Genomic DNA, 27,780 nt, shown 5'->3' with positions numbered 1-27,780 from the left:
TGGTGTATTTAATCTTAATCCAATTTTGCAGAGTGGAGCTTCGAGTAATATCTTTCTCTGGTTTGAATAACGTCGATATGATAAAAAGTTGTGGTCTATTGTTTCAATTTCCTTACAATTTTGGCACAGAGGTGACATCGTCAGACCAGCTCTATGTAAATAGAAATTCAATTCCGGGATGCGACAGCGTAATTTGGAGTATGTACCTTCTAACTGCCGAGAAGGACACCACTGATTATTCCAGCCAAAACCGAGATGCTGAAAGTCTGTAGATGGGATCAGCGATAATTTGCTTAAGTCATTTCGTAGGCAAAACGTTCTGAATGTCGATGCATTGACGTAAGCTGTATCCGGTAAAATATGAAGCACAGGTCCATTTAACGATGTTTTTGCTAATAAATCTGCCATTTCGTTTATGTATAAACCGCAGTGTCCATGAACCCAGAGCAAATTAATCTTTTGTAACGTTGTAGGGACTAAATTTTGAAACACATTTAAGGTAGTTGTATTCGTTGCCGAGGAAAGCGACGCACATACCGACCGAGAGTCTGTTACTACGACAGCTGACAATTGATTCGGGGGTAGTTTGCGCAGTGCTAAAACAATCGCCAATAATTCTGCTATGAAAATAGTCGTGTAATCCGGAAGGCGAATAGAAAAGGACCAACTAAGAGAAGGAGAAAAGACGCCTACGCCAGCCTTCTCGTCTAACATTGAAGCGTCAGTGGCTATTGTTTGTTTCCTGGCGAGAGAGGTAATCTTGTAATTGGTCACTTAAATATTGGAATGGCATTAGTTTAGCATTCAAGGGGAAAATATCGTCAAACTCAATTTGGAGGTTTTTCTTGGATTGACTTTTTGGGTGAATACATTGAATTTGTACATTCAGTGGTGTTAGCTGTGCCTGCACGAATACGATCTGAGGGGTGTGTAGTCGCGACCAATGATTATTAAAAAATGCACTTGGTTCGTTTATGAAAACGTACATTGATCTTCTTTGAGGAGAATCGTAAAACTTTAGGTACGTTTGGACAGTAAGGACTTTGAATCTACGTTTTAAACATGGTAATCGCGCTTCCATATACAGAACGGTGTTTGCAACAAACTTATGGAGTCCAAGGCACAAACGCAGAGCTTCCCTTTCTAATAGTACCAAAGGTTTAATTTTATAAGCTGGACAGCCAGAAAACAAGACGCATCCAAATTCCATGATGGGTCGGACGTACACTTTATATATAATAATTAATGTGTTTCTTCGCAACTCGTATCGTCGGTTACTGATTTTACGCAACCATCCTACAGCCCGAGTTGCCTTAAACGCGACGTTTTGAATGTGGCTTTTCCAGTTTAGTGTTCCATCATATGTAATTCCCAGGTATTTAGGAGAATCCACCTGGGGAATGAACTCTTGACGATACATCAGTGAAATGTGAACGGGAACATCTAAAGGAAAGAGAAGGAGTGCACATTTACTAAAGTTCAGAGACATATGTATAGTCTCAATCCAAGTTTCAAGAATAGATAAGTAATTTTGTAACATTTGATAAAGTGAATGTAGATCATCATTCGATGCAAATAAAGCGATGTCATCAGCATAAACGTATACATGAATTTCCTGGAGCAGCGGGATGGAGCTTAAAAATATATTAAATAAAACAGGAGATAGTACTGACCCTTGTGGTACTCCCCTCTTCTGTTTATACCTAGACGATGAACATCCGTTTTGAAAAGAGTAGAATTCTCTTTCCCTTAAAAATTCTGAAAGCCACGCCGTGATGTATTTCGGAAACCTGTAATTCTCTAATTGCTTTATCAGTATGCCATGTTCCACGGAATCATAAGCTTTTGCTAGATCTAGGGTCACTAATGCTGAATATTCTCTTCGGCTACGATCAAGTTGTATGCGACTCTCTAAGTCTACGTGCGCACACCAAATCGAGCACCCAGATCTAAAACCAATTTGACAGGGGCTAAGTATTAAGTTTTCAGAAATATAGGTCGTAATTCGACAATTCTAAATTCGTTCTATTAGTTTAACTAAATTTGATGTGAGGGAAGTTGGTCTAATATTATCTAAATCATATCCACCTCCCTGTTTTTTAAATATCGGAATTACCTTAGCAAGCTTCCATTCTAAAGGTACCCATGCATTTTTTTAAAGAGTAATTTACCATATTCAAAATATCTTGTGGGGACAATTCATACAAAATTTTTATCACGGCTGTGGTAACTCCATCTGGTCCTGGCGCTGAAGAAGGCAGATAGCGAACAACATCCGCCAGTTCTTGTAATGTGACTTCCCTAAATTCATCTAGTGGTAACGGTTTCACTATGTACGGTGGAATGATTGAAGTGACTTGACATAACCTGTCTTCCAGTCCTTTTCCAATATTTTCTAATAATTCGGACAATTCACGTGGCGAAAGCACAAGAGAGTCAATATTTGCTGGAACTGGAATCATTTTTCGAGAGCGTAAAAATCTAAAAAGGGCTTTTTTGTTTTTTGATTTAGACAGATAATTGAATTTATTCATATCATACTCATCTTTGGCTTTAGCTATCGTAAGCTTGAAAGATGCAGCAACAAATTGGTAATGCGTCCAATTCTTTGGACATTGATTACAAAGAAGTTGCTTCCAGGCAGCTTTTCGTTTTCGGTGGGCCCTCGCGCAATCTGAATTCCACTACGGACTTAATGGTTTATCTGTGTTGCAGGTTAAATTAACTGTTGCATTCTTCGCGGAACGCTTTAAAACTGCACAGGGGCTCAGACTCAGAGCCCTAATATCTTCTTGCATATCCGTACGTGAAAGCATCGTAGTCTTCAGTCTTTCTGAAGTTTGTCATAGTTTACAAATGAGTGATCTTTCCTTCTAAGAAAAATCACAGGGAAATCAATTTGAAAAAATAATTGGGAGGTGGTGGCTGTTCGTAGCACAGTCTATAGTATTCCACGATGATATATCTAAAGATGAGCTGGAGAAAGTGAGATCTATAGCCGATTGAGACTGTCTGCGAACAAAGGTAGTAACTTTTGAATTTAGACAAGATAGATTATTATCAAGAGTCCATCTCTACAGGCGTTTTCCTTCTGAATCAGTTTTAAAATCCCAAGACACATGGTGTGAATTAAAGTTACCAGCGATAACTACGTCTTTTCTGCAGGAAGCTAATACGGTGTCTAGAGAAAATGTATCCTGCACTCTTGCTGGGAAATGAACGGGAATCGAACTCGCGACCTAGGGCAGTATTGAAGACACCATGGCCACTCGTACACACCACGGTGGGTCCGCGGCTGGCGGTTTCGAAGTAAGCCCTTGCGATCAGAGACAACTTGCTGTTGAGCTTAAAACCCGATAGATGACCATACATTTCCTTCGCAGTGCTTGACGATGGCGATAAGAGTGAGCCATTCGCCAAGCTTCAGTGATCTTCGTAAGCGCACCAGCTATGACGTAACGTCACAATAATTACAACCAACAGGTGGCGTGAGTTTGGGAGTACATTATTTGTCGTGTCCCCGCATCTGCGCGAGAGCATGCATATTTTTGTAGTGATCAGAGCAACAGCGACGTTTAAGACGAACGCAATGGTTTTAAACAACGAATTTATTTGGAAAGACACAAACTATATACAAAAGAAATGAAGCAGCAAAAAATACAAACGTGTAACGTGACCTTCCGATACACTCGCTTGTACAAGTAGATTATTAAGTTCTACACTTCACTCGCTCTGAAAGCAAGTGAGAAAGCGCTGACAGAGGATGCTTTATTCAAAAAAAAAAAAAAAAAAAAGAGCTTCGCTAACTTCTTGTATAGTAATCGATATCTGCAGCTTCAAATAGGTAGACCCAATCAAAGAATGACAACTGCACGTTGCACAGTGCATGAGCAAGCGCTGCAAGCTAGACAGCTGTTGCACAAGGTCTGTCTACAAATAAGAGCGCAACTTCGTCCACTCGGGCTCACTTAGGCAACCTGGTATTTGTTTGGCCAACTTACAAACACATCGCAGTGGACGATTGACGCAGAGGCCCGTTTCAAGTGGTGCATCGCATGCGGCAAGGCAGCGAGCCGTCGACCCTTCGCACAGCGTTGCCGGTCGCGAGAAGAGAGAGGAACTCTTATTCATGCCTACTAGCGACGGCGTCGATGAAACGTTTTCTGCATAGTGTGGTGTACCTTCCCAGCTAGAAAACGAGAACCTCCCACAAAGAGGGTGAGCTCGAGGTGAGGGGAGAGCGGGGTGAGTGCATGGCATCTGAGATTGGCCGCGCCGCCTCATAGCGGATGCCATGGGATGCGTAGCGCTTCATGCAAAAAATTACACGAGGGAAGTCTGGTTCTTTAATTGAACCGGGCGTCATCACGAGTACGTAGATTTCGCTGTTTGGCACTGCTTAATTTGGAAGAAATACTGCAGATTTCTAATGCCTGTGAAGCTTAGTGGTGTTGCCAAGTTGTCTCGCAGTGTTTCAGAGCAGTGAAGCGTTTTGCGTTCAAGCTAGTTTTCTTCTGAAGCAATATTTCTCGACTGGATAAACCGCCTATCGGTGTCCCTAAGCCTAGATATCTCGAGTGCAATACTCACCATAGGTATTTGACTACGGTGAAGCGCAATAGACGGGACCAAAGGAAGGCGAGACAGACTGGACAAGCGCTTCACCGAGTAGTCAAATATGCATCACCGACTGGCCCAAAATTCTGCGCATCTAAAGTTCACTATAGGTAATCTATCGAAACTAAACAATAATCATTCCCTGATATTCTCCAAACAGTTTTGAATGATAGCAGTTAGAGGCTGAATCAGTTGTCCTAACGAATTTATAGTGACGAATTACCTTTAAAGGGTGTTGAAAGAAAGTATCCACAAGGACGTCTTAAACCACGAGGACGAAGTTTAGACATATCCATGTAACGATCATCTAGAGTTGCCTAGAGGTATATACAGGGTGTCCCAACTATAATGCACCAAGATTTAAAAATATCCAAATGCCACGTAGCTGAACAGAGCCAAGGTAATTTTTTTTTGCCATCGCTTGGAGATACTCAGATTTTTTTTTTGGATTCCGCCTAATGACATAGACTTAATTATACAACTTCTCAAATATATTTAGATGAAAAGCGCCGATGAGAAAATAGAGCAACATGAAAAACGCCCCGCCCCATTCAGCTTTCTGTTGCTCAGTACGTGCTATATAAATGTTTTTCCGAGCGTGGAAGAAGCCTGCGAATACACGCGAAATTGCCGCGCGACTGGCCGCTCGAGGCACTTTGCGTGTATTCGCGGGCTTCTTCCACACTCAGAAAAAAAAAAAAAGCTGTATGGGGAGTTTTTAATGTGGCTCTTCAATTTTCTCATCGACATTTTTCATGTAATTATAATATTTGAGAAGTTGATTAATTAAATAAGACTAATGTAATTAGGTCGAATGCAAAAATAATCTAAGCATCTCCAAGCGACGGCAAACATTACCTTGGTTCTGTTCAGCTACGTGGCATTTGGATATTTTAAAATCTTTGTGCATGATAGTTGGGACGCCCTGTAAATATATATTTCTAGGAAACTACGCGTAGCAATCAGCTTCAGGTTTCCCTCTATAGTAGTTTTACTATCAAACTGTGGAGTAGGTGCTATCCTGGAGGAGACATATTTAATAACAATTTCTCTGCTGAAGATAACTTCAGCACACTTGTTTTAGAAGCTGCATATTTGGTCGTAGAGGATTACAGTACGGCATTAGAAATGCGAAATCTGACCTGGGCAGTGAAAATGGAGTGAAACATACGCCCTTCACACAGAAAACGAGGTAACGGTGATGATAACGAGGTGACAGTATACGGTGACGCTTACGAGCGACTGAGGGTGAAAGGGCCTTGATGACCGTGCAGCATCAATTGTGTAGCTTCTCGCATCCTGAGAAGCTATCCATGGCTATATCCTCTCACGCGCTCTACGCCTGCGATATTCAAGCTGTGCTCTTTCTTCAGGGTCGAGGCACGCAAGAGCTGAGATTGCTCTGTTTAGGTCATGCACAGTCTAGACAACGCACATTGTCCACCAGTTGGACGAGGTAACAGCGAGCTTTATTTGGTTGTGGGTGCATCAAGTGAGACATTAAATGTTGAACGTGTTTTTTTTTTTTGCTTTAAATTGCCGGATTTATCCATGAAAGCCATGGCAAATGCCTTGGAAGCAGCACATGATTTTTACAGAGAGCGAGAAAGTGTTCGCACTTTCCTGCCCAGACCGGGGCGACTGACCTCCCTACATTGCTGGCACATTTCGAAGTTTTTCAGACACACTAGCTGCATGTGCCCGGAGAAGCATCCTACCAGTAGCATCGACAGGTTCTACTTGATAAAGGGTGACAACAGCCGCGGACAGTTTGGTGAAGGGTGGTTCTAGGGAGTGCTTGAATGTTAAGAGGTGCTTCTAAATAATATACCTGTTAACACAAAACTGGGTGTTCCGATAAGAGAGCGTTACGAGTTGCTTTCAAGTGTTGCGAATTGTATGAACACATGTTCCTGCCAAAAATCACGCGTCAAAGACTCTTGGATCCAGAAAGAAATAGTCCCGTCCGTACAATTTTATTTTTGAAGCCCTGTAGCTATAGCTCTTCGAACGAAAATAGCAGTCTTGGGCTGACCCATTCCACACGTCAATGCAGGTTGGTCTTAGCAAGAACTGTTCTTAATGGAAGTGCATTATATTTATTATGCGGAAACCAAACTTTCTACAGCAATTTAAGTTACAGCATGACTAGCCGATCGTAAACAAAACAAGTGCGAACGAGCTCAACCCTATAGTGAGTCCACGAAACTCATCTACAAGGGCTAGTGCCGTGACTGAATTACTGCGACTACAAAGAGTCAAAATCGCACCATGCGCATTATCGGTGCAAATAAACTAGGAGACATTACGGGTGACCAGTATATTTTGCATGCTAAGCTATGGTTTGCGTGGCATTAGCTTTGCATGCAACAAAAACGCGGTCAACGACGGTACACATGAATAATAATTAAAAAAAAATACGGCACTCATAGCGCTCCGTAACCTGACGCGCCCGCGCGCTCCAGCCTGTACCAAGCGACCATGCCGGCGGTGCCTATCACCAGCAACGCGTAGTGGACCGCGATGCAGGCGACGAATGCGGGCGCCCCGTAATAAGCGCGAAACGCGGCCATGGTCATCGACAAGCCGTACTGCTGCAAGAAGGGAAGGAAGATGCAGCCGAAACTTTGCACAAAAAGCATGATTATGTACACGACGTAAGGCTTGGCGGCCAGCGGCTCCTGCCAGTTGCGCAGCCGGAAGAACAGGCCGACTGTGGCGCGAGCCACGTTCGCAGCCACTGCGATTAGGAAGCCGCGCGGCTGGTTGCCCGTGGAGGCGCGGTCGCGGCGGAACTCGAAGTGCAGGCTCAGGGCGAAGAATATGGCGAAGACGTGCGTTGGCTCGAGCGCCTTGGCAATGAGTATGGCAAAGGCGAGCACGCGGGCGCCCAGGAGCGGCAGCCAGGCGACGTTCTCGGCGCACGTCCGAAGCAGTGACTGGTGCGTGGGCCAGGTGAAGGTGACCTGGACGTGCCGGTTGTTGAACTTGAGGCAGGCGAAACAGGTCAGCAGCACGGCGCTGGTCAGGTTGGTGGCCTGCAGCCACAGGGACGCTGCAAAGGCGTGGAAAGTGCGTGTTTGTTTGCACCGTGCAAAGAACTTTAGTCTCGTCGCAACCGCGTTAAGTGTCATTGCGCGACGCACTGTCCAAGCTGCGGGTGTTTGTAAACGCGACGTACGACCAGGCCCGTAGCCAGGGGGGGGGGGGGGGGGGACGCACCGCGCCGCGGAATTGTGGGACCGGACGAGAAGATGACTGCCGACCGTTCCACCCCAGATGCAGGGTGAAGCTCTTCTTGAGTGTGCTTCAATACACCGAGTATTTCCACTCTTTCGTCTTTTTATTTTTGGCTCTGAGTAACGCTGTTTTATTTTTATTAATGAAATCTATTCGTCCGTATAAAAATATACTATTAGGAAAATTCATCTCAAAGCTAAGAAATGTCAAACTATGAATAAAATAGTATTTAAAAAGTCACATATTTTACATACTGCGATTTTTACCGAAAATAATTACTGAAAAATAGGTGCTTTCCTCCAATAGTCAAGGCCTTCAGCCTTGACCTGCCGCGCTAGAACGGAATCCGTGATGGAGGTCAACAGCGAAATGACCAAGTATTGATAAACGCAAATGATTCGTTTGCCCACTGTGAAGATTATTTTAACACCATTTTCTTTTGCAGATAAATGAACGCCAATGACATGAAATAGTTAGATGTAGCTGTATATCTTTATTCGGTTGCGAATAAAAAAAATAAGCAGCCATGGTAGATGGCGAGTGATTGCCGATAATGTGCGCAGCGGACGACACTCGACGTAGCAGCGCAGGACATGTGCCAATGGTTTCTGCAGCTTTATTAGAGACTGGACGCGAAGCCACGCACTCCCGCGTTCACGTTAACAGTGGTCACCACGTTACCTTCGTGCGGGTACGCTGTTACTGATATACATTGCTTTTTGGGCGAAAGTGCACTTTTTATTTTTTTCCTACACTTGCCAGACATGCGACTGCCTCCAGTATAGTTTTCGACAAACCGCTGACGACGTAGAAACAAGATGAGCATAAGTAAACTTATTCACAAAAATAAATCTGGGCGAGATGATTTGGTTGAAACACTGCGCGAAAATTGACCGGAGACACGAGGAAAGGGCACGACACAGGCGCTCAATAACGCCAACTTCATAGACATGTAGAACAGCGTGCATGGCTGAACAAGTATCGCAGATATAACCTCTCTCACGAACTCACGTACACAGACAACAAATTTGTGCAACTTCCCAGAACAACAACCCCATTTCCAGTGAAGCTATTGCATCGCCTAGCCTTTGAACTTTGCCTTCACATCACCCCTAAAATGTCCGCTATTTCTACGAAATATAAATTATAGGCGACTCGTTTAGTGCACCCATGTATGATAGGACAACGTGGGCGCCTTGTATAACGCATGAACATATAGGAAGAAAACAAGTGCTCAGTAATTATTTGCAAAGCTCACAATTAAGCCAGGAACAAAGTTTCGCCAGGCATTACACTCAACGTGCCAAATGATATTTTCACCAAGTGTAAACTTGGTGTGACGAAGAGTTCTCTCGGCACGCTGGGAAACAGCTAATAACGGCCGTATAACCCTTTCGAACACTTGCTTCACGAGTTTTGTGCAAAGGCTGCAATTAACCGATACCCTTCAAACTTTGCCCACGTATTACCAATAAGGTGTCCCTTATTCCTGAAAATGTGAGCTTTGTGGCAGGTTGAGTTCTTTCAGGACATTGGTTTAGCTTCCAGCGCGGTCTGTGAAATACGCTTGTAAAGTTCCAGAACGCGTGAATAAGTAACTTTCCACAAATTATGCAATTAATATACAGACTTGAAACTTTCGGCACACGTCACCCATAACCATTACCCCCAGTATATACAAAGAAAAAATTCGCTGCTGCTTTCGGTTCTCCCAGGGCAGCAAAGAAAGCTTGTAAGCGTTTCGTATAACGCCTCTAAGAGGCACAGAAAAGGCATCACGAATGCTTAGCAATATTCACTTAGTCCCGAATTAACCCAGCCACTTCTAAATTTTCTGCAAATTACACGTAATTCTCTGTAAATATAAATTACAGAAAATATGTTTAGTTCTTCCAGGACACCGTGAAAAACGTGCATATAACGTTTTCGAGCGCTTCTAGTCGCACTAGCAGCCTCGCTGTAAACTTTTGCACTGTTTTCCATTGATGTGAGCTCATTGCTCGCATTTTATCTACCAGTAAATGATCTCCAGTGACGTTGCAGGGATACTTACAGCCAATGGTGAACGTCTGTTCATTCAGGGCCGCCTGGAAGAGCTGCTGTGCCTGGAATACCGCCTGTGGGAAGCAGCTGAGCGTCGCCACCCACATGACGTTGGTGAATGTGATGACGTCCTGGCGCTTGAGCAGAGCAGCCTGGTCCTGCTTGCCGCGTGTCTTGTACAGCACCACAGAGTCCACTAACCGCAGCACCAGCCTGATCTCCGCATCATCGGAAAAGATAGGTGAAAGTAGAAAAGCAAGTTATTATTATTATTATTTGTTTTAATAACATATGGACTAGAAAGGAAAGGGTAAGCGAGGAGCAGGCTGGTAACTGTCACCGGAAGGGGCACAACGCCTGCCTAACTCTTCAGAAAGGAGACAAACATAGAAATGGAAGATGGGAAGAAGGGAAGAAGAAAGAAAGAGCAAGTTAACAAATCTCAAAGAATTAGGTTACACACAGTAGGGCCGGCCACTGCAGGTCACGCCACTAAAGTATGTCGAAACAAGAAAATAGTGTCTGAGGTCCCATCACCCGAAAAGAGAAATAGGCTACAAACGTGAACCCAAGTTAGTGAACCCAAGTAAGCACAATGCAACGCAGGTTTATTCCATGCTCTTTGTATGACACGGGTGTGAGTATAAGCCGCTTGACTGTATATAGGCTTTGAGCCCTTGGTCAGAAGGCGAAATTCCGGTTAAGAGGAAACGATGTTGCCAGCGAATGACGTGTGCATGCTCATGTCTGCCGCATTTATTGAAATGTTGGGCCTAACGCTTGTGAGAAAGCCCTCGGAGAGACGTCCTCGATATATTCCTAGTGCATAAGTGGGAGGCTGAGTAGACAATTTCACTGCACTGTAAATATTATACGCTTGCGTCTCGTTTCCAATTCGATTGCTTGCAAACTATGCTTGAACCATGTTGCACTTACTTTCGACATCTTCGCATCTGCTTATAACGTTGCCACTTCAAGGAATTAAATTACATTTGAATTACATTCTCGAATGATATAGTGTGGGCTGACTTCACTATATCGTGTGTTTCCGCAAAGGCTAACTAATGTTTTTGGCAGCACATACATTATTCACTCACGCGGACGTTAGAAATTGAGTAATAATCACCGATGAGCTTATTAACTACTCCAAATTCACTAATCCATTATAATGTTAGTTCATGGCGCATGCTCGAAATGCAGAATCGAAGCGGGTGAGCGCTTCGATTAATCGCCATTAGTCGACATTCTTAGACTAACACCAATCATCATTACCAGAGTCTGCCACGAATTACACTGGCGTTATACAGCAGATATGCTGACGAAGACAGGTGCCCCAGTCGAAACGTTGACTCCAGGCAGAGGCATCCCTTGCTTGCCCACTGTTGACCAATCGGTGTTTCACATAATTCTTGTCCCGCGGAGTTTCAACTCTGCAATTACTATACGAGTGCTGAAGTAAACAATTGAGATCATAGAGAATATTTGGTAACAAATGAGTCAATCACAATTTCAAACTTATCTGTGCTGCACTGATCTTTAGAATTTTCTCAAGTTTCCAATGAAACGTCTGGTACGCGTGCACTGCAAACCATGTGCAGTTGGACAGAATCCACGCCTGCTACGTTAATTCCCTATAACTCATTGCAGTATACGGAGTACGGACGAAATAAGTGCACAATCTGAGTTTATTGCACCGAGTTCGTAATCTCAACTGTACCTTCGGGTGCCAACTACTGGCTGTTTCTACATCACTGTCAGCCCTGTGTACATAAACACCATGCGCTGTATATGCAAACATATGTATATGATATATGGTACGTATATAGTACGGCTTGTATATGGTACATATGTATACTCAGTATACATGTATCATCCCAACTAATGTTCCACTATTTCGCACTACTCGCACTATTTTCTTACATTTGAGTGAATAGTATATAGTCCCGGCTACTTTCAGGCGCCAACACACCTCTGACATTCATGTAGAAAGCAGAAAAAGGTTTTGGGAAAAATTATGCTGGACAATGAAAGGGTTGAAGGCAACGACACGTTAGGAATAAGGCAGAGATTTGTGTATTTAATTGTTTATGTTACGAAAGGACATAAACGCTTCTATCTGTTCATTGGTTTTCATGGGACTTAACGTCCCTAACCAACGCTGGGGCTATGAGAGACGCCGTATAGTGGAGGGCACCGGAATAATTTCGACCACCTGGGGTCCTCTAACGTGCACCTAAATCTAGGCGCAATAGCATGGTTGAATTTCGCCCCCATCGAAATGCGGCCATCAGGGCCGGGAAACGAATTCGCGACCGCGTGCTCAGCAGGAGCACGCCACAGCCAGCGCTGTTCAAGCTCTTGCTGCAGAAGATATCGGTCACATCGAGACAACAGGGCAACGAAAAGTATTAGGAAACACGTTCGCGCTGATTTGGCTTACAGTCTTCGCCTTGCACGACGCAAGCACAAGGTTATCGGCACCCTCCAGAAAACCTGCGGTTGCACGACTGGGTTTGTTTCTACTAGCACGGATCGCGTGTGTTGAACAAAAGGCTGAGAGGTGCGTGGCGCATCGGCCGACCGTCGGTATCTGTGCGCTTCGGCAGCGCGCGAGAAGCGAAACATGTTAGATAAACATCGCTGCTCCGTGTTGATTGCGTCATCCCAGAGCTATAGGGTAAACTGAATATTTATCAATAAAGCTGATGTGGGCTTGTTGGTTTGTTTTGAATGTGTAGGCTGAGCAGCGCGCAAAAGCACGCAAATAGAACGGTCGTGGATTTCCTACTATGTGTATTTCAAACAAACCAAACAGGCGAATTATGAACGTAATATTTTAATAATCCAGTATTTTAATAATCTCAGCTGAGCCTCGACCAGCACGTCCGTCAGCGCCGTGTCGCGGAACCCACCAGCGAAAGCAACGAGGGTAGGCGCATGCGCGCAAAGCGTTCTAGTGCCCGAGCATCGTCTCCTATATATGCCATTTCATTGAATCCGGCATAGGCTCTGTTTATCAGCTCATCTATCGTTTACAACCGCTTATTGTAACCATTGTGCACGCAGGAGTACCTGTGCGGACTTCTGTTTGCGTAGGAAGCGGATGTGGGGCTTTTTTTTTATTATTAAATGTACTTAAGGAGAGGTTGGTGCCGATATGTGGCGCCGGCTACTCTTTTCTTACATAATAGTTGTCGTCGGAAAGTTGTTAACAATCACAAAACTGGACTAATAAACACATGGACGAACATTCACATGCTAAGTCTTAACTGCAATATAAATGTTCGCGCAACAGAAGAGTTCACATAACATAAATACTCACAAAACCGAAGTGTTCACACGCAACGCATGATTTCACAAAGCATAAATTTTCACAAAACGAAGATGTTCACACAGAAGATGTTGGGCACTTGCGAATTAGGCCCCTCTTGAATGCCGCGCTCTAAATACAACCGTCTTGTACGCAGACAAATGCTACGTGAACACGAAGACACAATAAACATGTAATCAAGAGTGCCTGTTAATAATAACAATGCTAGCAATAACTTATCAGACTTAGTATATTTGTGGCATTTTTGATTCCTCCAAAAATTGTACTAAGGCGCGCGCAGCGATTTTTTGAAGTTTTTCTGTCGGCCATGAACCCGAAATTTCTGCTAATGATAGTGGCCGTCTATCCAAGCCATGCAGTTTTTCCGAAAGCTTCTTACGGGGAGCATCATGTATTTTACAGTGTAGAAGATGTCCTATGTCTTCAGCCTCTTCACATGAGCATGTAGCACTGTCAGTTTTTCTTAGCCTGTACAGGGAGCTTTTAGTATATATGCAGTGCCTAGCCGAAGCCTATGAACTGTTGTTTCAACAGACCGGCTAATTTTAAACGGAATATTGAGTTCTATTCCAGGGTCAATATTATACAATTGAGAGTTCTGCGCATCATTTATGAACCAAGTTTCCTTGGACAGTCTACCGCGTAGTTCAATAAACATCGCGCATCACTCGTTGCTAGAGGAACTAGTGATAATTCAGTCTCTTGATGCGCTGCACGGGCCATGTGATCAGCTGTTACATTTCCTACGATTTCACAGTGACTTGGAATCCACTGGAAAGTTATTTTTTCTGGGGTTTTATGAGCCATAACCAGTTCTGATTATGTGCACGCCGTAGTGGAGGGCTCCGGATTAATTTTGACCACCTGGGGTTCTTTAACGTGCACTACAACGCAAGCACACGGGCGTTTTTGCATTTCGCCTCCATCGAAATACGGCGGCCGGGGCCGGGATTCGATCCCGCTACCTCGTGCTCAGCAGCGCAACGCCTTAGCTGACTGAGCCGCCCCGGCGGGTCCACTGGAAAGTTATGTCGTGTTGTAGATCTTTTATGTATTCTGTATTTCGTATGTCAATGTGCTGCTCGTTTTTCTTAAAGTGATTTCATTTAAGCTCAGTAATGAAGCTTGTGAGTCACTCAGAACTACCCAGCGAAGAGGTCCTGACTGCTGACATATGTAACGTAAAGCAGAAAGTATTGCGTAAAGTTCTGCCGTTGTGGACGTTGCAAATTGGCAAAGCTTATAAGCTCTTTTCTCTTGGTATGCAGGTATATGGAACGCTGATGTAGAGCTTTGTTTCCAGCATGATCCATCGGTATATACGCGAATGCGATCTACGTACTTAGTGCAATGATGTGATAAAGTTAATTGCTTTATCGCAACTACGGGCTTATCACATTTACGACCTACTCCAGGAATTGAAGTGACTATCTCTGGAATTGTAAGTCGCCATGGGGGATGAGTTGCGCATGCAGGCCAGTATTCCTATGCAGGTAGTAAGTTTTTGCACCGCCGTATTTTATGTATGCGGGCAGCGGTTCTATCCTGAAGGTCTTGGCATATTGGATGATTACGGTGTTGTGTTGCCAAGCGAAAAAAGTGACGACAAGTTTCCGTAAATCTTAGTGCATGAAAAGTTGGTTGGCGCACAGGAGCAGAGTATGCTATTCTTTGTCTAATGATCGCCGAGTGAATGCGTAATAAAGAAGAGGTCGAACTACCCCATCTCACTCTAACTAATCGACCAAGAATGTTGATTAGGGAGTTGACTTTCTCCTCTGATGCTTTCATTTGGGGAGCCCATTATAGCCGTCTGTCTATGACAACATAAGTTACGTTGTCGCACAAGTTGCAAATGCTGAGAGTCTAGCACGAGCTGGAATCTCTTCAGGCATTTCTTTGTAAAAGGAAGTACAGCAGTTTTCTCAAGTGAAATAATCATACCTCTACTTTTCAAAAAATCATTCATCATTGTTAGGCCCGCTTGTAGCTTTTGCTGAACGGCTTGAGTACTCGAGTCAGATGCCCATATGCACAAGTCGTCTGCATATAGTGAATAATTCAAGGTAGCAGGCAAGATATGGGGCAATTCAGCCATAAGACAGTTAAATAGAAATGGACTGAGTACACTACCTTGTGGCATGTCGAGCTTAAAGGGACACTAAGGGAAAATATATATTAAGTCGAGCAGAATTGAAAGATTAGGCTTCCGTTAATGACGAATTCGTCATTCGTAACAAAAACAGCTTTTGTAAGCGGGAAAATGACAGAAGAAAATCGTAGTGGCGCCTCTTGTTGCGAACTATGATACCTCCCATATGTGACGTTAGGTACCCGATTTCCAGAGAGCAGCTGATATATGTCTCACCACTGCGAGCCGCATCGCTTTCTTTGTTTACAACCGCCGAGACGGCAACCACTCTCGTCCGGCCGCCGAGACTCAAATAACCGTATCCGGTATCCTGAACACAGACAGAGCTGCAGTGCAGCCGCCAAGCAGTACGCTTCGTACATAGAGATAAATAAAGAGTTTATAAAATACATAACAGCGACACAGAGGGAGGTCACACGGAGACTACGTGAAGTCGTTAGTTTTGGCACGGGCGTTTCAAACTGATAAGCAGCGGGACCATCGGCGGCAATTTTCTACGCAACAAAGTGATACTATATAAGCACACGGAAAACGATGACAGACTGCTAGACGGGCATTCTGTCAATCTAGCTCGACTTAATATAAGGAACCGTGGGCTCACGCCAAACTTCGAGAACACGGCCTTCTTATCCAAAGCAGCTGATAAAACTACAGCGGGAAGCGATTGAGGCATGTTTAATTGCCACGAACTTTGGCAAGTGCGTAAGCATGCCACCAGTCTGTTACCCAATGAGTATGTTTTCCTAGAGTACTCGGCCGTCCTTGAACGGTTCGTCGCTTCATTTGCCTTTTTCCTTAACGCTTTTACACCTCCTCAGCTATAAGAGTCGTTAATTTGGGGGGCTTTTGTTGCCCAGCCCTTTTTTTTCTTCTATACTACGCCTGTTCATACGCAAAAGTGTAGCCGGGGGGGAGGGGCACACTGGGCACATGTTATGTCTTTTAGAACTCTTTATTTGCTCTATACGAAGTGTACTGATTGGCGGTTGCAGGTGCTCTGGCTTGCGCGAGTCCCTGACGCTATCCACGCTCTGCGGCTCAGTTTGAGTTCAGGTTACCGTCTCGGCGGCTGGAGTGGGTGAGAGTGGTACAGGCGTCTAGGCGTTTCTAAACAGAAGGCGACGCGGCTGCCGTGGCTGGACATTGCGAACCCTCCCGAACTTTCCTGCCCGTGGCTGCTGGCTGGCTGGCTGGGTGGGTACTGCTCCTGCTGCCTTGCAGAATAGCTCGCACGCAGGACAGCGCTACAACCTTTACTACCCTTATAGGTGTCCAGGCTGCTGGCCTTGTATTCTGCAAAATTACTCATTGATGCAATAAATAACCTAAATATCCTCATTGCAATAAATATATCATCAAGAGCACAATGCCTTTAATAAAGCAAACATTTCTCCTGCTATGCCTATTTTCCTAACCATTAGATACACACAAAATGATAAAGTATCGCCAACTTCGATAAAAAATTAAATTGTGGGGTTTTACGTGCCAAAACCATGATCTGATTATGAGGCACGCCGTAGTGGGAGGCTCCGGAATAATTTGGACCACCTGGGGTTCTTTAACGTGCCCTTAAATCTAAGTACACGGGTGTTTTCGCATGCCATCTCTGATGCTTTGATAGACTCGCTTGCGCAATTAAAATGCAAGAAAAGTAGCGAAAACTGTAGAACCTGCATAAATGAAGCACGCTAATAAATCGTGAAAGAAGGCAAGGCCTGCATACACGGACACAACAGAAGAGAACCAGACAATACAAACGCCGTCAGGGTTTGTGTTGTCTGGTTTTGTGTACGTGCCTGCATGCCTTACCTTCACGGTGAATCCATACGAACTAGCTCAACTTTCTATAGCTGTAAAGCTATAGCGTAAGCTAGTAAAGCTTGATTTGGCTCAAGTTCGGCCGTCATACGAAGAATGACTCTGCGGCGCCACCTCCTCTTAACTTTACCACTTATTAAAATCTTTATAGCCAATGATCCGGCGGTTTTCATTTATTTAGTGACCACAGGGACAATGGCTTTATGATCGCTACGGTACACCACCATAGGGTGCACGGCAAAGGTTGGCACGTTCTTCATAAACACGTCACCAACGCCGCGCGTTCGGTGCGAACGCGGGCAAAACGCCGCCGCCGTCGACAACAGTTCTGCACGTTGTTTGTGTGACCGCACACACCGCTGTCAAAACGCTGGCGTGAGCAAGCGCGCCAGCAGCAGCGGGCGAAGGTTCATGCGGTCTATCGGTTAAACGGAAACTGAGCGACGAAAGCACAGCGCATACAAAGGTAGGAGCCATGTTGCACATCGCTTTTTAGATACGGTGCGCGCGACCGCCCGGCGCTGCGCAAAGTACACGTTGCGCGCAGAGCAGAAGCCGCAACCCCTTCCTCTCGCGCTGCCTTCCCGCTGTCCTTTCGCGAACTGGCGACTGTCCAGTCGCCAGTTCCCCGTCGCTCGTTGCGTTGTTCCTCCGAACGAACGGCACGTGGCCGAGCCATGGTGAGTCGTGAGGGCAACTGATTAGAGCGCTAGCGCGATGTCTTCGTGACGGAACGGCTACACGCCGTTGTCGACACTGTTGGTGGAGAGGTGGGCGAGAGCCCAGAGAGTCTGCGGCACAGGCGGCAGAGGCAGGCAGGGCTGCGCGCATGCGCCGCAGCGGGAGAGCGGGCATGCACACGCACAGTCTAGAGTGCCTCGATGCCCTCCTCGCTCACCGCTCCCCTTCCACTGGGAAGTCGCGTCTGCTCTCCGCCGTGCGTTCGCTCCCCGTGAAAGCGCGCGTCCCTCGCCCTCGCGCGCTTTCACTCGAACATACATCATACGGCCAATGAGAGTTTTTTTCTACATCCGGAAGCGACCATCGAAGACTGAGCCCTTAACAGCTTCGCTGTGAAAAAAGAACAAACATGAGTGGCAAAATAAAACGAACGGTGCCCTGTGTGTTCATCGCTCATCTTGACGTCCTTGCATTCACTTCTTAGCTACGAGTCAGCAATAAGCTGGACTTGTCATTTGGTTTGCCGCAAGTGAGAATATGCCCACTGTTGTGACTCATTGCATTTGTGTGAGTGTACCATTCAACTGCTGCAACGCTCAAAACCCGAGCTCTTTGTGGTACATATTTAAGGGTAAACCGCGCAAGAAACAACAAATGATGGGAACACATAGGACGCAGCGCTGTCGTTTTTTGTCCTGTTTTCGCACTGTTGCTATTGAATATGTAACATCACCTCTGCGCGTTGCTGCAACTTCTTTTACATTTAGCCAATGTGCTTTTGTTTCCTTAAACGCTTATGGTACGCGCCAGCGTAGTCTAGTCGCAAAGCAAGTATGTGCCGTTTCATTCGCCATTCATGCCATCTTGTGTAACAAGCTAGGCGTATTACAGGTCAAACCTTCACAGTGTGCCAATGAAGATTACGACTACCTTATACTAGAGGTTAGACATTCAAATGCTCAATATTAACTGTAGACATCGATTCCATGTTTCGCGCCCAGAAGTAAGGAGTCCCGTCTCTTGGCGACGGAGCGGTCCATTAACTATGGGTGTGATTGTAAACTAGTAAACTTCTTCCTTTGAACACTTCCTGCCAGTAATTCATTGTTCGACTGATATGCTTCGAGGAGTATAGACGGCGCTACCTCAAGGCGCCATACGCCAACATGGCCATATTTATGCAGTTACAAAAGATACACGTAGAGGGGTTCGTATAGTGAAATTTCCAAACCGAATGAATATTCGAGAAAGACGACCTCCACATACCAAATCGAATATTTTCTTATCTTTAAACAAATTTGTGGACTATAAGGTTATCGTGGAGCGCGTAAAAAAAAAAAAAAGGAGACTGCTTTGAATTATTTCAGCGTGCATGTAATGTCCGCAAATGAACGTCGGGTCAACCGAGGAGGTTGTAAATGCAAAACTGATTTTAGTTGAATTCTGGGGTTTTACATGCCAAAACCACGATATGATTATGAATAACGCCGCAGTGGGGGACGTCGGAATAATTTTGACCACCCCGGATTCTTTAACGTGCACCCAATGTACGATACACGGGCGTTCTTGCATTTCGCCCCCATCGAAATGCGGCCTGGGGGCGAAATGCCCGAAAATCCTGCGCACTCAGGCTTAGCAGCGCAATGCCAAAGCCACTACGCCACCACAGCGGCTGCGCTTTTAGTTGCTTGGTGGGCCATGACAACGACATTAATTAAACAGAGGAACAGCACAACAGTTCCAAGCTGGGCTATCTGGTTAACGTTCATTATGGTGCAACAGCGCAGACGACGGGACGGATGACAGCGCATTGTGCTCGGTGTTTCACCCGTCCCGTAGTCCGCGCTGTTTCGCCATAAATTAAGGATCAGCACGTCACCAGATCCACGTATACTCTGTTGCGTTTGTTGAAAGAGAGAAGTGCGATACTACAGGTGTTCCGCACATTGTCTTATAGAAATGCAAACATGCTGACCAAGACTGGTCAAATAATAAATTGCTTTGCCTAAATTGAGGGTGCCTTTGTGCAGCAGCCACGGCACTCTTGCAATAAAATCATGTCGAAAAGCTCTCGTGTACGTTGGCCTCTGTCCCTCAATAGACCCCAATAGGTTATTTTTTTTCGTTCTTTTCTTTTATCCCTTATATTGCAACGGAAAAGAATATTGGACAATTTCCAGCAGTGATTTCTCGAATCGAATTGCGAATCGATAGTAAAGACTATTTGAATTATATTTGTAATTTGGAATATTTGCTCATCCTTAAAAATAACAATTTGCGGTTATTTCGATCACTCCACGCAGGCAGGCAGGCACGCACGCACGCACCAACTTAATTGCAATGTGACGTGCTCGCATAAGGCTGACTAATGTCCCGTACAAACAATTTTTTACGGGGCGTGAACCCCATTTGCAGGTGCTGATCATTTCCACTCAAGGAAGTCTAGCCCATTTCCATTCTGCTACCTCCTCGCCAGAGAAGTAACGCGGCATGGTGCCCCAATGTGAGATGTTGCGAGACTCCCCGCAATTTATGGAGTGAGCGTGCTAGATTCAGCCACTTGCACTGGCACTCCGCGCCAGGAAGAAATACATCGTTCCGCGTATTGTCCTTCCTTACGACGAAACGTCGTGCCTTTGTAACTTAGAACTGTGAAGCCGAACGCCGCAATGCTCCTCCTAAGCAGGGTGGTGAAAATGATCGGGGCGTTACATAATAAAATGTCCCATTTGCGGTGGAAGTCTTCGCCGTAAACTAGAAGCTTACGGCCACTGGCCGTGACCTCGGAGACTGACGAATCGCCGCAACCCTGCGTTGAGTCAACGACTTCGGTGGCCCATGCGCTGGCTTGCGTCACGAGGACATCCGTGCTGGAGGCGCCTGCCACGCGGACGTCGATAAGGCATTTTGCTGTTGCCTAGGTCTAGCGGCGCCGCGGCCATGCGACGTTGTAATCGCTAGGCTAGCTGTTGTAGTTATTACGAAGTTCCTCATGTTAATTTGCAGTGTTCAGTAAACGCAAATCAACTGCTCCGTGGATGTTCCGCGCAGTTATTCCAATGCTGTCAATGTTCTACCGTTCCCACAAGTGAGCGACGTATATCCACGGGTGTCAACGACATTTATCGCCAGCTTAGGAGATGCAGGAGAAAGGCCTCTCTCAGAAATCTCGAATATTGCTTTGCCGGACGTCTGCGGACTTCATCTTATGCCTACGAATGTCCTAATTCCATTAAATCATCTAATCCTCTGTCGTCTTCGGTTGCCGTTACCCAAACCATTGGAACACTGTCTTACTCTAAAGGCTATCGGCTATCTGCACTACGAATTACATGAGCTGCCGGACTCCGCTTACTCTTCTTAATGAACTAGAATATATCAGCTACATCGGTTTGCTTTAGTAACCATACGCCGTCTTCCTGCCTGTTAATGTTACGCCTACAACTTTTTGTTTGATCGCTCGTTGCGGGGTCCTTAGATCCTCAGGCTGTTGTTTTCATGCAATCTGCAACGCTATAGCTTAGCACTGGTACAATTTGCACTGATGGTACGCTTTTTTTCTTCTCAAGGACGTTGGTAAGCTGCCGATCTGGCCTTGGGAGTGCCTGCAATACATGCTCAAACCCATTTTATTCGTCTGGCAATCTGCTTCTCGTAATCAGGACTCTTTGTGACTGCTGGGCTTAGATGAATGTGTTTCGTCACACCTTCTAGAAGCTGGCACCAATCACGCTCCGGTTCTCTGTCAAATGGCCAGACTATGGAACATTATCGTAGCCTTCTTACACATGCGAATGCCCAAACATACTTCGTCGGTATAAGTCTTCAATAATTTGTTGTGGTCTCCAGCAATGTTAAGAACGATGTAATCTGCAAACCACCAGTTGGTTAGACATTCCCCGTTAATCCTTGTACCTAATCTCTCCCAATCGATTACAATGAATACTTATTGCAAGCATACGGTGAATAACAACTGAGAAATTGTCTCCTTGCCTGACATCCTTCTAAACTGCTATATGTCCACTTTGCTTGGGAAGAGGTATAGTATACAGTATGTTGAATCCGACTAAATATTAAGACAGTCATGTATGCTTCCACTACTCCTTGACTACACGATGCCTTCATGGCATATCTCTACTGAATCGAATGCCTTTCGTACTTTATGAAAGCCGCACAGGGGAGTCATTTATATAGTCCGCAAACTACCTGAATACATGAAGTAACATGAGTGCGGTCCACCGTCAAATTTACCTTTTCTAAAGTCAGCCTGTTCTCTGGGCCGATCGAGATCACGTGTTGCCGATCCTTTTCAAAATTACCTTAGTGAATTATCTGTACAATACTAGAAGCGATAACTGGTCCATATATATCTATTTAGTGTCATTTAATGGTCTGAAAAATGGGACCATATTCGGCGACAAACCATTAGACCACTTTCCATTTTCTTTTTCTCTCTCGGTGTACTTTGCATTGCGTCAGCGCTGTTGTAAGTTTAAGGAACTTCCCAGCCGTCGGGTTCAACTGGCACAGTATCGTTTAACTTGATTATTAAGGATTGGAAACGTTGGCAACAGTCACGGTATTTCGCCGGCTTCTGCCCAACGCGAAATTGTTAAATGGATGAAAGATGATTAAAGGGCCGATAAGCTTAAGCAACACGTGGCTTTAGTATTAAGGTGAACGAATTAGCGTCACACGAAAATGACGATCAACACCGCGCGCGCTGGCACGTGAACGCCGTCTCGGGAATGCTCAGCTAACGATCTACACGCGTGAGGGCTTCCGGGCAACCTGCGCGCTGTAGTGGTGCAGGCAGAACATTTTTTCTGGGATAGACTGTGCTTGCTAAGGAACGTGATGCAGCGCAACGACAACCACAAAGAAAGAAACAGACATACGTCAGGGACACATGACGCCTGCACATGATGCAGGCAGTTGACCAAGAAAAGGATGTATCGGTAGTGGTGTATTGTGCGCTTCGCTTGTCTAAATGGGCTGGGACAGATGGCGTACCATCGCGCGTTGGCGCGATGCTATAAACCGGATAAGCTTTCTTGTTAAAACAATTGGCATCTGTTCAACTGCATATACATTTACGCGACTCATCATGAGCATGACAACCGCACTCATTTACTACGAAGCATTGCAGCAATGCAAGACTCGTCTAAGTGAGGGTGTAGTGCGCCTACGACTATATCAACTCGCTTCAGCGAGGTTTGTCTCGGTGCACCTATTCACTTACAGGTGAGACTACTGCGTTGTGTAATGCGCAGATGTTTGGGTGAGACTATTAACAGTAGAATGGGTTCAAACAGCCTTGCAACCAACGTGACGTTTACGGAATAAAGGTATCCGTATTTGTAACAGCCTCCAGGATTTCTAATACACGCAAGCGTCGACTGCAGGGAATGTCAGCGCCTTACAATGGCGAGATCGGCAATAGTACGCGCAAGCGCACAAAGTGCGAGCTGCGTCTGCTGTGCTCTTCCCTTCAACACGCAGCACTGCCTTTGTTGTCCATGAGACCGCATCGTTCACAGACAATAAATACCTTGTATGCGCTGATACACTTTCTATATTTCATCTTATTTCCATGGCGCATGCGCGGGTCCAGTAATACGAAAGAAAATGGAAACCGATTTTTTTTTGTAAACAGGACCGCGCACCCTTGCAGAGCGTGTGTCCTCCTAGCTGAAGTGTACAGCGTAGCAGACGACGCTCACACTGGAGTATGCTTTGCGCGCACTATCACATATCCTGCCGTTATAAGGCGCTATAACATGCCGTGCGGTCACTGTTCGCGCGATATTATTAAAAATTCTGGAGGCTGTACGCGTAAAAATGGCACAGGAGTGAAGCTTTAGTCCAGGCCGGATCAACCCGGCAGCTTCAGCTGACCTGACCAACGCAGTCGAACACCTAACTGCTCAGAGCGAGCGCCATGCTCAGTAACATGATTTGTGGAAGGTAATTAATGAACGACATTTCTTCTAAATTATCAGTTGCATCTATGAAAAAATACAGGACGCGCAAGTGAAGCCATCTTGACGTTTGAGGGCTCTTCTGACGCGAACTGGAGGCTTTCCTCTTGAAGGCAAAATGTGCTAGTAAACTTAAAAGCTTTACATTATATTAATGAAAATGTTTACTTAAGCACCGAATTCCATTGTCTTCGTAAGTTCGGAAACTAAAGACGAAATACGAAATCATCATGAGAATGGCCGGTATTTTGTAGCGATGCCTTTCCGATGCTAATGCCTTTTCGCGCATTTCGCGCTTAGTGGTCAAAGCGACGGTCCGCTCACGTTATCAACGGGATCAGCCGGCCGTGAGCGGTGGATGATAAGACTTGAATAGAATAAAGCATAACGCATCGCTACAAAATACCAGCCAATGTCGGTAAACATTTCGCGTTTGTGCATCCACGAGGGGCATTACTTGCCGATGCTGGCGGCCTTTCCTTTTCCCCATTTTGTTCTCTGTAAACACACCACTAGCGCAAGAGTTATAGGTCTGTAATACAAAGCAGAGAATTGGGCAAGTTGGTTCTTCATGGTTGGGACAGCGCTAGGGACGAAGACTAAGAACGCGAGACAAACACAGCGCTGATGAGCACTTACCGCATCACAGGATGTCCGATTAAATAATCAGTGACAAGAAAAGCAATGAATCACAATGCATATCTTCTTTGTAACTACACAAAGCAGGCAGAAAGTAATAACGCTAGCAGAATAAGTCGGTACAGCTGTCCGATTTGGACAAACTAAACACGTGTGTGCCATCAAACCAAATCATAAAGGCAGTGTCTATTCTCGCGGCGCTCACCCCCTATTGGCTCTAGGAAGGTTAGGTTAGGTCACACCTGCAGGCAGTTTTTTTCCTGCAGTTTGTCACATGACATCCGAGAGCCAATAGGTGGTGAGTTCCGGGAGAAATTCGTTTCAGAATTCTCGCGGCTGCCGGGAGAATAGACTATGCCAATCATAAAACACTCAAAGAAACGACAGTGACGGCTGGCTGACACATATGTGACTCTTTATGTGGAAGGCCTCCGTGACCTCCCGCGACATCTAATCTCGATGTCTGAACAATGCAGCGGTGCCTGCAAGAACCGGCTTGCAGCCGCAATCGGCAGTGATTCATAGGTGGGAATACTCAAATCACTCCATAAAACTGGTATTATAAACTGGTATGATATTAAGGCAAAGGCCAGTGTTGTTCACATGTAGAAAAAGTCGCAAAAATGGTATCGCGCAAACGATGTTACGTTCGCAAGGCACAAACTTAAACCGTGTTTTATGCTGCACACTTCTCTGACTGAATGCCCCTTCGAAAGCGCACCTTTGTACTACAAGACAAATTGCGCTAAGCTTGTAAGCCGAAAACGCTACATTCACTTCAAACTTTGACGCCACGTTTAATTTGTTTGAAATGCGGTGCAAGTATGGTATTACAGCCACATTCAGCGCCGTGTTTGTCGTCTCGCTTTCTTGTCTTCGTCCCTTGCGCTGCCCCCAACCATGAAGTTGTACAGTAATAACGGAAATTGAAGAAGTGAACCGAAGTATTTGATTTGGTGCGCTAGGTATGTAAGCTATGTGTCTTACTTGTGATTGGACAGCCATTTTTTTTTCATACCTACTTAAGCAACTATGTTATACTGTACATGCGCAAAATTAGAATAGAGGGTCTTATTTTCACGTAAAGCTATAGTCCTCTCACTTTTGCTGTATTCAAAATTCATGCTTCCTTTAATATCCGGGAAAGACTGCCTTTTTATTGCCTCAGTTGCAGCGATGCGCGATTGACGCCACTATTGAACTTAAACCTGTACAGCATTCATGGTCAGGTGTATTGAACGCAGCTTCGAAGACGTCAAAACTCTTAACTATACAGGAGAGAGGTGAGGCGTAGCACTGCCTTCGTGTCGTGGACACAGCTGAACTTACGTGCTAAGAAACCCGGGCTCGTATTCATAAAATTTCTTTCACGGAAGAGTTCTATGAAGATGTCGCCTCCTCATTGGCCATCATTAGGCGCCCGATACTCATGACAACGTTCAGCGTGATAACGTGGCGATAGTCAATACGGGACGGCACTATACATAAGAGAAGCTTTGTTAACACTAGCCTTATTTAGTACACTTCGTCCACGGCTTAAACTTACGTTAAGAAAGTCTTCTTTCTGTCTGCACGGGAACCGTTAGACAGAACGCTTTTTATGCTTTCAAATGTTCCGCTTCTATTATCGCGCGTCATCAACGTCACGTTGTGCCGGGAATGCAATTAGTACTTTCTTCCGTCGAACGTTCAACGTAGTTACGCACGTAAACGGAATCGTCGGGGGAGGTTAATTTTTGTGTGGATCTGGCAAAAACCCACTGCCTTATATTTTTTTCTGGCTCGGTGAATACCGACCACAGGTAGAGCTAGGGTAACAACCATCACGACAATCATAGAAGTAATCGTGCAAAAGCCAAGCAAAAGCACTCACTGCAACAGAGGGACCATGTTGAACAGACCGGCGACGAGCACGTGGAGAACGAGCAAGAGCACGCATCCCGAAGAAGGCTGCGACTGGCGGCCGACGAGCCGGCACACGCCCACCACGAACAGGGGCAAGCTGGACAGCTGAGCGAGGAAGAGCGTGACGATAGCTTCCACACGAGCTCCGGACACCGCGTACCTCTGCACGAGCCACCACGAGCTAGCCGCGAAGCACACGTGCAGAGAGAGCGCGTATGCCGATGACAACACGAGCGTGAACGGCGCGCTCCGCGACTCCGGACAGGTGACCAGCAGCTCCGGCTCGTCGTGCCCTCCGCATGGCCGGCTGACGATCTCCGGCGGCGGGCTGAACATGCCGCTCAGCAGCAGATCAGGGTGGCCACCGGCGCCGCGCTTCTTGGGCTCTTCTTCCTGGACTCGTTCCTCCGCCGAATCTCCGCGGCATGCTTCCAAGCTGCTCGGCATCACAGCGCACGACGCTCCGGGAGTCCCAGCTGCTTCGGCGGCGGAGTACTTCTTCGCGCCGGTGGCGGCTATTGCGGCGTAGCAGTGCCGCATGCTCCGCCGCTGGCGCTTCTCTCGGCGGAACCGTTCGAGCCACTCGACGGACGACGCGTCGTCGTCGTCAGCTGGACGCTTGCTGACGACGTCGTTTCGCTCCATGACGACACTGGGGGGGCCTTCCCAGTTCCGGTGTGCGCCTTTTCGATGACCGCTCGCTTTTTTCGCTGCTGCCGAGGGATCCGGGCGTTCCTTGGGTACTGAACCGCGGCCAGCGCAGATGACGCCGCTTGCGGGTCTTCAGGTCTTCAGGCCAATGTTGTCTGCGACGACAACGTGCTGACAACCTCGACACTTCCCCACTCGGTCCTGGCTGCCGGCAAGCCAGCGTAGCCACCGACGCCAAGCATGCGTCAATCGAATCCTTTTCCGAGCCCCGCCCCTTTTCATTTTCCCTCACCTCGGAAGTGGAAACGGAATCTGCGTGCCACGTCCGGCGTTTATCTCTTCCGTCCTTTTGCAAAGTCGTTTCGGCCCTCTTTCTTCGCCGTCTTTTCGTGAAGTTCAGGCCGGCTGTTCGGCCGCTGACGGATGTGGCGCGTGCTTCTATTTTTCCAAGAAGAACGAAAAAAGACGGCCTTGTCCCTTATCGCCGTTGCCGCGAGCAGTTCTTGAGCATGTCAGATCTGGAGACGGCCGCCGTCGAGCTGTGTCAGCGGCCGAATCACCCGAGTGGATCTTGACCGATAGCGGACACTGTATTGGATAAACAGGGCGCGAGAACCTTTGCCTTGAGCGCCGTGTGTACTCGCACTCGACAGCAATGCACAAGGCAGCAATCTTTTCGCCCGTTATCTAAGTGGAAGCTTTATACGATTAAAATACAAAAA

General features: G+C 46.1%; 1 protein-coding gene across 1 annotated transcript; it reads right to left on the bottom strand.

Annotated features, from left to right (window-relative positions):
* Positions 1 to 3,619: 3,619 nt before the first annotated feature.
* LOC119436937 (uncharacterized) lies at positions 3,620 to 27,538 on the bottom strand. Its single transcript, XM_037703983.2, has 3 exons — positions 26,376 to 27,538; positions 9,911 to 10,113; positions 3,620 to 7,672 (listed from the first exon to the last, which is right to left on the bottom strand). The coding sequence occupies exons 1-3, from the start codon at positions 27,050 to 27,052 to the stop codon at positions 7,044 to 7,046; spliced, it is 1,509 nt and encodes a 502-aa protein (XP_037559911.1). The 5' UTR covers positions 27,053 to 27,538; the 3' UTR covers positions 3,620 to 7,043.
* Between the last annotated feature and the right edge of the window lie 242 nt (positions 27,539 to 27,780).

This window comes from Dermacentor silvarum, chromosome 1 (assembly GCF_013339745.2).
Source record: "Dermacentor silvarum isolate Dsil-2018 chromosome 1, BIME_Dsil_1.4, whole genome shotgun sequence".
Lineage (NCBI taxonomy): Eukaryota > Metazoa > Arthropoda > Arachnida > Ixodida > Ixodidae > Dermacentor > Dermacentor silvarum.
Note: the sequence above shows the minus strand (reverse complement) of the source record. Positions and strands in the feature narration are given on the sequence as shown.

Excerpts from the sequence above, each read along its gene's own strand:
- LOC119436937 (XM_037703983.2), bottom strand. The coding sequence starts at position 27,052 with ATGGAGCGAAACGACGTCGTCAGCAAGCGTCCAGCTGACGACGACGAC. Across the intron at positions 10,114-26,375 it reads AACATGGTCCCTCTGTTGCA|GCTGGTGCTGCGGTTAGTGG; the intron begins GTGAGTGCTTTT and ends TGCGGAGATCAG. Across the intron at positions 7,673-9,910 it reads ACAGACGTTCACCATTGGCT|CGTCCCTGTGGCTGCAGGCC; the intron begins GTAAGTATCCCT and ends ACGCCTTTGCAG.